The 8986-nt window shown below is 43.9% G+C and overlaps 1 protein-coding gene across 1 annotated transcript in view; it reads right to left on the bottom strand.

The window, feature by feature from the left end:
• The window catches only part of LOC106580398 (serine incorporator 5), a 42299-nt gene that overhangs the window by 6997 nt on the left and 26316 nt on the right, over positions 1-8986 (bottom strand). Inside the window, exon 5 of the mRNA XM_014161409.3 lies at positions 4023-4116. Coding sequence (XP_014016884.1) covers positions 4023-4116 — 94 coding nt within the window. The remainder of the gene's footprint in view (positions 1-4022; positions 4117-8986) is intronic.

Below are 8986 nucleotides of genomic sequence, written 5' to 3'. Positions count from 1 at the left end.
GAGAGGAAGAGAGAGATGGAGGGAAGAATGAGTAGAAGAGAGAGATGGAGGGAAGGAAGGGAGGAAGAGAGAGATGGAGGGAAGGAAGGGAGGAAGAGAGAGATGGAGGGAAGAATGAGTAGAAGAGAGAGATGGAGGGAAGGAAGGGAGGAAGAGAGAGATGGAGGGAAGAATGGGAGGAAGAGAGAAATGGAGGGAAGGAAGGATAGGATAGGAGGAAGAGAGAGATGGAGGGAAGAATGGGTGGAAGAGAGAGATGGAGGGAAGAATGGGTGGAAGAGAGAGATGGAGGGAAGAATGGGTGGAAGAGAGAGATGGAGGGAAGAATGGGAGGAAGAGAGAGATGGATGGAAGAATGGGAGGAAGAGAGAGATGGAGGGAAGAATGGGAGGAAGAGAGAGATGGAGGGAAGAATGGGTGGAAGAGAGAGATGGAGGGAAGAATGGGAGGAAGAGAGAGATGGATGGAAGAATGGGAGGAAGAGAGAGATGGATGGAAGAATGGGAGGAAGAGAGAGATGGAGGGAAGAATGGGAGGAAGAGAGAGATGGAGGGAAGAATGGGAGGAAGAGAGAGATGGAGGGAAGAATGGGAGGAAGAGAGAGATGGAGGGAAGAATGGGAGGAAGAGAGAGATGGAGGGAAGAATGGGAGGAAGAGAGAGATGGAGGGAAGAATGGGAGGAAGAGAGAGATGGAGGGAAGAATGGGAGGAAGAGAGAGATGGAGGGAAGAATGGGAGGAAGAGAGAGATGGAGGGAAGAATGGGAGGAAGAGAGAGATGGAGGGAAGAATGGAGGAAGAGAGAGATGGAGGGAAGAATGGGAGGAAGAGAGAGGGGGATATGGTTATATTTTATTCCTGAGGCTACAAGGAGACAAATCTTGGCAAATCTTCCACACAGACACAAACACACAGACACACTAGTACCGAGAGATTAACCGACATTTCCCGTTATTTTTTATTTTTTTAAAACAACTAATTGACCGCCGTCGGTTCAATTACTTGAATTCCATTTCCTTCAGTTTTTTTCTCTGAGCTCAATGTGCACATTCTCTAGAATTAAATCAGATCCAGCCTGAACTGCGATGTAGAGTTGTAGTTTTCAACAGGCCAATATTCAACATAGTTTACGTGGCAATTAACTACAATGACCATAATCCATTGCACATGTACTTTTCCGGTCTGTGTGTCTTTTATGCCTGCTACAGAAGAGGCAGAAGAATACGCAATCGTGAGGGGATACAGAGAGCAGCTGTTGCTTCGCGAGGTACACTATATATACAAAAGTATGTGGACACCCCTTCAAATTTACTGGATTCGGCTATTTCAGCCACATCTGTTACTGACAGGTGTATAAAATCGAGCACACAGCCGTGCAATCTTCCTAGACAAACATTGGCAGTAGAATGGCCTTACTGAAGAGCTCGGTGACTTTCAATGTGGCACCTTCATAGGATGCCACCTTTCCAACAAGTCAGTTCATCAAATGTCTACCCTGCTAGAGCTGCCCCGGTCAGCTTTAAGTGCTGTTATTGTGAATTGGAAATGTCTAGGAACAACAACGGCTCAGCCGCAAAGTGGTAGGCCACACAAGCTCACAGAACGGGACCGCCAAGTGCTGAAGCATGTAAAAATTGTCTGTCCTTGGATGCAACACCCACTACCGAGTTCCAAACTGCATCTGGAAGCAACGTCAGCACAATAACTGTTCTTTGGGAGCTTCATGAAATCGGTTTCCATGGCCATGCAGCCGCGCACAAGCCTAAGATCACCATACGCAATACCAAGCGTCGGCTGGAGCGGTGTAAAGCTCGCCGCCATTGGAGTCTGGAGTGATGAATCACGCTTCACCATCAGGCAGTCCGACTGACAAATCTGGGTTTGGCGGACGCCAGGAGAACGCTACCTGCCCCAATGCATAGTGCCAACTGTAAAGTTTGGTGGAGGAGGAATAATGGTCTGGGCTGTTTTTCATGGTTCAGGCTAGGCCCCTTAGTTCTAGTGAAGGGAAATCTAACGCTACAGCATACAATGATATTCTAGACGATTCTGTGCTTCCAACTTTGTGGCAAAGGTTTGGGGAAGGCCCTTAAAACCCCGTGCACAAAGCGAGGTCCATACAGAAATGGTTTGTCGAGATCGGTGTGGAAGAACTTGACTGGCCTGCACAGAGCCCTGACCTCAACCCCATCGAACACCTTTGGGATGAATTGGAACACCGACTGTGAGCCAGGCCTAATCGCCCAACATTAGTGCCTGACCTCACTAATGCTCTTGTGCCTGAATGGAAGCAAGTCCCCGCAGCAATGTTCAAACATCTAGTGGAAAGCCTTCCCAGAAGAGTGGAGGCTGTTATAGCAGCAAAGGGGGGACCAACTCCATATTAATGCCCATAATTTTGGAATGAGATGTTCGACGAACGAGCAGGTGTCCACATACTTTTGGTCATGTAGTGTATCTCTACTTGAAAAGACATGATCTAAGTGATTGACAGTTGGTATTCAGCAGTCATAAAGGACTGCCTTATTTACTTTGAAGATCTATAAATAGTGATTTTGTCAGGCAGCATATGCAGCATATGACTTGGAATGAAATAATAAAGTCATCAAATAAAACTAATGTAATATGTAAAGTGAATAACTGATGGTTAATTAGTGATCAGCAGTAATGAGCGGTCACGACCATCATGGGACTTTTATTCATAGTTTTATGCTGTGTTGTTCAGCATTCAACCAAAAGAATCGAAACTGAAATCGAAAACCGTGACTATTTAAAAAAAATATAATTACCAAAACCGAACCGCCCTCAAAAAGAACTAATCGCTCAGCACTAAGATACACAAACACAAAGATACAAACACACACACATACCCAGACACACAGTTGCAGGGTAATTGCAGTGACCTCTTGCCTTATATTCCCAGTCAGTGAAAATGGACAAACAGACTCTAAAATGGTCCCCTGCCACCCTCATTTCTATTGTGAGTGTGTGTGTGTCTCAGAGGGGGAGAGGAAACTGTGGGTATACACTCCGTTGTCATGTGCATCCTGTCTGCAACTTAAGACACTGACCAAACCCTCCTTTGTACTGTATACAACAAGACACAATAGCTCTCTCCCTCTGTTTCTCTGTCTCTCCCTCTGTTTCTCTCTCTCTCCCTCTGTCTCTCTCTCTCCCTCTGTCTCTCTCTCCCTCCCTCCCTCTGTTTCTCTCCCTCTCTCCCTCTGTTTCTCTCTCTCTCCCTTTGTTTCTCTCTCTTTCCTGGGTTTTTCTCTCTCCCTGTTTCTCTCTCTCCCTGTTTCTCTCTCTCACCCTCTGTTTGTCTCTCTCTCCCTGTTCCTCTCTCCCCCGTTTCTCTCTCTCCCTGTGTTTCTCGCTCTCCCTATCTCCCTCTGTTTCTCTATCTCCCTCTGTCTCTCTCTCTCCCTCTGTCTCTCTCTCCCTCTGTCTCTCTCTCTCTCCCTGTTCCTCTCTCCCCCCTGTTTCTCTCTCTCTCCCTGTGTTTCTCGCTCTCTCTGTCTCTCTCTCTCTCCCTGTTCCTCTCTCCCCCCTGTTTCTCTCTCTCTCCCTGTGTTTCTCGCTCTCTCTGTCTCTCGCCTGTATAAATAACATTACACAGGAGTCCATCCTGGCATCCTCCCCTCCTCTCTCTCTCTCCCTCCTTCATACTCTTCCTCTCTCCCTACTCCAAAATAAGCAATCCTACATAAGGTTCATTCCTCCCTCTTTCTAGTCCTCCTTCCTTCAACACGGCACAGGGATCCATCCTCTTTTCCTCCCGCTGTCCTCCATTTCTCCCTCCTTAGGTTCCACTTTCCTCTCTCCCTTCTCAACAACCCTACACATTATTCCCTTCCATATAACAGAAATACTGAAGTACTTTAGGCTTGGAGGATGTGGGTCTTTCCTATGTAATGATGTAATTCTGTATTTATGTGTGACTGTTTTGGCTGAAGACATAAAGAAAAGCAGCAGGACAAAGAAAGCTTTATTAGAAGTATTGGTGTTGTTGTTGTTCTCACCAGTTAGTGTTCCATCTGTGAGCAAATTCCACCAGCAGCATGAGCTGGATCAGCAGGAAGATGAACCCTCCTCCGGCTCCAACATACCTCCACACTGAGGAGAGACAGAGAGACAGAGAGAGGAGGAGAGAGGAAAAGACAAGAGAGAGACAGAGAGAGGGAGAGGGGGGTGGAGAAGAGAGGAAAAGACAAGAGAGAGAGACAGAGAGAAGGGAAGAGATTGGAGAGAGAGAGGGAGGGAGGAAGAAAGGCAGAGATCATACATTTGAAATACTGCAAAGCTCTTGTTCCATATCTTCTGCCGGGTGTGTACACTTGAATTCTGCATAACCCCGTGTTTGTCGTCATCCCATAGACAACCACAGGGACTAGATTATCACTGTACACACACATGATAACTAAAGCCTGCAGCTGCACCAGTCTTCTCCTCTGAAGGGAGCAGATAACAGACTCCTTCCCCTCTCTTTCTCTCTCTTTATTCCCCCTCTGTTCTCTCAAAGCTGATTTAGGGTCTTCCGGTGACGCAACTTAAGAAATGGCTGCCTAGTTTTTCGTACTGCACATCGGTTGGGTATTTCCCCCTCTAGATTCAAGTATTTACTCAGAGCATTGTAATAACTTAAGCAAAATGGAAAAGGGGAAAATAGGAAAAGGTCGCAGAGCTACAACAACAGCCCGTAACAAGACAGCAGAAGATATAATCGTCGATGAACCCGAGATGGCTAATGCTAGCGCAAATAAGATAGCAGCAGCAAAATAACCCTCATTTCGTGAGGTGATCAAGCAGGAATTGTGCGAGGCGCTCACAGGCTTACGAGAGGAACTTCGAGAAGATGTAAGAAAGGAACTAAATGAGTTCAAGAAAGACATTAACCAGAAACTTGAAGAAAACAAATTACAACTTCACAGCTTATCTACAAGAATGGAGGACGCAGAACAGCGCATTGGGGAAACGGACACATGGAACTCCACAGTCAAGGAAATACTTGAACAGTCACTAAAAAACCAACACGCACTACAGGCAAAAGTGACAGAACTTGAAGGTTTCTCACGTCGAAACAACATTAGACTGTATAACGTAGTAGAGGGCGCAGAAAAAGACTCTATGCCCAAATTCGTGGAGGGTCTATTCAAAGACGACACTGACCTGGGAATTGAGAGAGCACACCGAGCTCTGGCCCCAAAACCCCCCAGCGGCACCCCACCAAGATCAATAGTAGTACGGTTCCTAAAATTCTCAGTCAAAGAGAGTCTTACATGCAACCTGGAAAAAGCCTGTTAGCTTCCAATGCCAACGAGTGTTCTTTGATCATGACTACGCGGGAGAGATACTGAAAAGAAGGAAAGAATACACCCCCATTAAGAAAGCACTTAAAGAGAAGGGTATACGCTTCCAAACACCATTCCTGGCAAAAATGCGGGTATTTCTGGAAAATGGCCCGGTTACATACGAGCATGCAGACGCGGCGGCTGAGGATCTGAAGTCGAGAGGCATCCCAGTGGAGTATACCGCCAGGAGAAAGGCGACTCGAGCAGGCTCTCCCATGGATCGTTATCGACAAGCAGAGCCATGGAGAAAGAGGGAAACCACCTCGGCGAGAGGACGTTCACATCCGAGAGAGACTCAGGCATTTCCAACGGGAAGATGGAAGACACTGAATCGGATTTAACAGAATGAATAGTTACAGCGAGCTGTTAAGACGTTGGGTTGTTATGGTTGACATTGCAATAGGTACAATATCTCCCCTATTTTCCCCCAATGCTGAACAAGGGTGAATAGCCAAAAGTAAATGTTCTTTATAAACACACTAAGTAGCGTCACGATAATAACATGTATATTAACTAAGTATTAATGACACATTGACAACGGGGTGACAGAAGGACATATCAAGGGGAGGATTCATCATATGTACGCATGACCGATGTAGTTTTCACTTGTAATTAACCGATGTGTATAAGGAAGTTATATTATTTAATGTATACGCACCCCCAGGGAGGGACATGGTCTTCTACGGGATGGTGATTGATTTAATTGCCACAGAAACCTCTGGCACTCTTATCTGTGGAGGGGATTTTAACACGATTTTAAACTCAAAATTGGACAGCAGAAATCAAAATAGGAAAATTAGTCTAGTTGCTAAAAAGATCAATAGGATATTGCAGGATCTAGGACTGCTCGATGTATGGCGTGACACCCACAAGACCGATAAGGAATATACTTTTTACTCAGCCCGCCACACTGAATACTCCAGGTTAGACAATTTTTTTCATGTACAGTGCAGATAGACACAGGCTTAAGGATTGTAGGATCAGGCAGAGCGACTTATCAGATCATAATGGAGTTTACCTTACTCTACACCTTGATAGCAAACCAATAAATACTCTATGGAGACTTAATACAAGCATGCTGAATGATCTAGCATTCAAGGAATCAATAAAGACACAATTGAACATCTATCTGGAGAATAACGATAAGGGGGAAGTATCTCCTGCTACATTGTGGGATGCAGCTAAGGCGGTTATTAGAGGAAAGATCATAGCCACATCATCTCTCAAGAAGAAGATTAAAGCACAGAAACTACTGAAAATACAGGAAACACCAAGAAACTTAGAACGATGTCATAGTCAATACAAAGATCCTCTTATATTACGAGAGATTCAAAAGGTAAAACAGGAAATTGACCAGCTTTATAGAGAAGAAGTAGAGAAAACGCTCAGGTTCCTGAAACAACGATATTATGAAGCAGGCTCAAAGGCAACCAAAATACTAGCATGGAGACTCAGGAAACAACAAGCACAGAATACCATTTTCAAAATAAAAGACCCCAAAACAAAGAAGATCACATGCAAATGAGATGAAATACAGAATGCATTTGAATCATATTAACTGGACTCTGCGGGAGGGGGGGTCTCCCACCGTCATGGAGACAGGCCATCATATCTGTAATCCCAAAAGAGGGTAAAGATAAGGAATGCAGTTCATATAGACCTATCGCAATTCTTAACACGGATTATAAACTATATGCATCAATAATAGCCAAAAGAATGGAGAACATAATCCCAGAATAGATTGACAGAGATCAAACTGGTTTCATACAAAATAGGCAGACACAGGACAATATAAGGAGAACACTACATGTCATGGACCACATTACTCAGAATAAGACAAGTGCAATATTAATCAGTCTAGATGCAGAAAAAGCATTTGATTCAGTGGGATGGGATTACCTATTCCAAGTTATGGAAAGATTTGGTTTCAACAAAGAAGTGATACAGTGCATCAAAACACTATTTGTGTCCGACCGCTAGAATAAAGATAAATGGACATTTGTCACGAACGATAAAATTAGAGCGAGGGGCAAGACAAGGCTGTAATCTTTCACCCACGCTCTTCTCCTTGTACCTCAAACCATTAGCACAGGCAATAAGACAGGACCCAACCTTAGAGGGAATAACAATAAGACAGGACCCAACCTTAGAGGGAATAACAATAAGACAGGACCCAACCTTAGAGGGAATAACAATAAGACAAGACCCAACCTTAGAGGGAATAACAATAAGACAAGACCCAACCTTAGAGGGAATAACAATAAGACAAGACCCAACCTTAGAGGGAATAACAATAAGACAGGACCCAACCTTAGAGGGAATAACAATAAGACAGGACCCAACCTTAGAGGGAATAACAATAAGACAGGACCCAACCTTAGAGGGAATAACAATAAGACAAGACCCAACCTTAGAGGGAATAACAATAAGACAAGACCCAACCTTAGAGGGAATAACAATAAGACAAGACCCAACCTTAGAGGGAATAACAATAAGACAAGACCCAACCTTAGAGGGAATAACAATAAGACAAGACCCAACCTTAGAGGGAATAACAATAAGACAAGACCCAACCTTAGAGGGAATAACAATAAGACAAGACCCAACCTTAGAGGGAATAACAATAAGACAAGACCCAACCTTAGAGGGAATAACAATAAGACAAGACCCAACCTTAGAGGGAATAACAATAAGACAAGACCCAACCTTAGAGGGAATAACAATAAGACAGGACCCAACCTTAGAGGGAATAACAATAAGACAGGACCCAACCTTAGAGGGAATAACAATAAGGGGCAGTGAACATAAGATATGCATGTATGCTGATGACGTTCTGTTATTCATTAAAGACCCAGGCTCAAGTGTACCTAGATTGATGGATGTTTTACAAACATTTGGAACATATTCAGGGTATGTGCTTAACGTACACAAGACCCAAGCCCTAGTATATAATTATACCCCACAGGAAGAGCTGAAGAGTAGGTATAACTTCCACTGGACTTCTTCATCCATTAAATATCTTGGAGTATATCTACCAAAACATACACCCAAACTTTATAGCATGAATTACGATCACATCAACAAGAAAATAAATGATGACCTAGACAGGTGGAATTCACTTCCCTTAGATCTTAGTAGTAGAATTGAAACAATCAAAATGAACATCCTGCCGAGGTTACTGTATTTGTTCCAATCACTGCACATAGAAATCCCACCTAAACAGTTTAGAGAATGGGATAAACGGATATCAAGGTTTATCTGGAACAGTAAGAGACCAAGAATTAGATATACAACATTACAATTACCAAACAACTGTGGGGGTATGGCCTTACCAAACCTAAAAGATTATTATGTGTCAGCCCAATTGAGACCTCTGGTGTGTTGGTGCAATTCAGAATACGAATCCAAATGGAAAGACATTGAGACTACTTTGACAGAGATACCCATACAGTCAGTTTTGGGAAATAAGGACATGGTAATAGAAATATACAGTAGACAAAATCAGTGGATTCATTTCTCTCTGAAGACATGGTTTAGACTAGTTCAGCAACATAATTTAGACAGAGAGATCAAACTGCTGAGTTGGCCCGCATACGACTCCAGCTTCATCCCTGCAACTCTGGACAGCAGATTTA

Source organism: Salmo salar, chromosome 20 (assembly GCF_965601325.2).
Source record: "Salmo salar chromosome 20, fSalSal1, whole genome shotgun sequence".
Lineage (NCBI taxonomy): Eukaryota > Metazoa > Chordata > Actinopteri > Salmoniformes > Salmonidae > Salmo > Salmo salar.
This window is presented reverse-complemented; position numbering and strand designations above follow the sequence as displayed.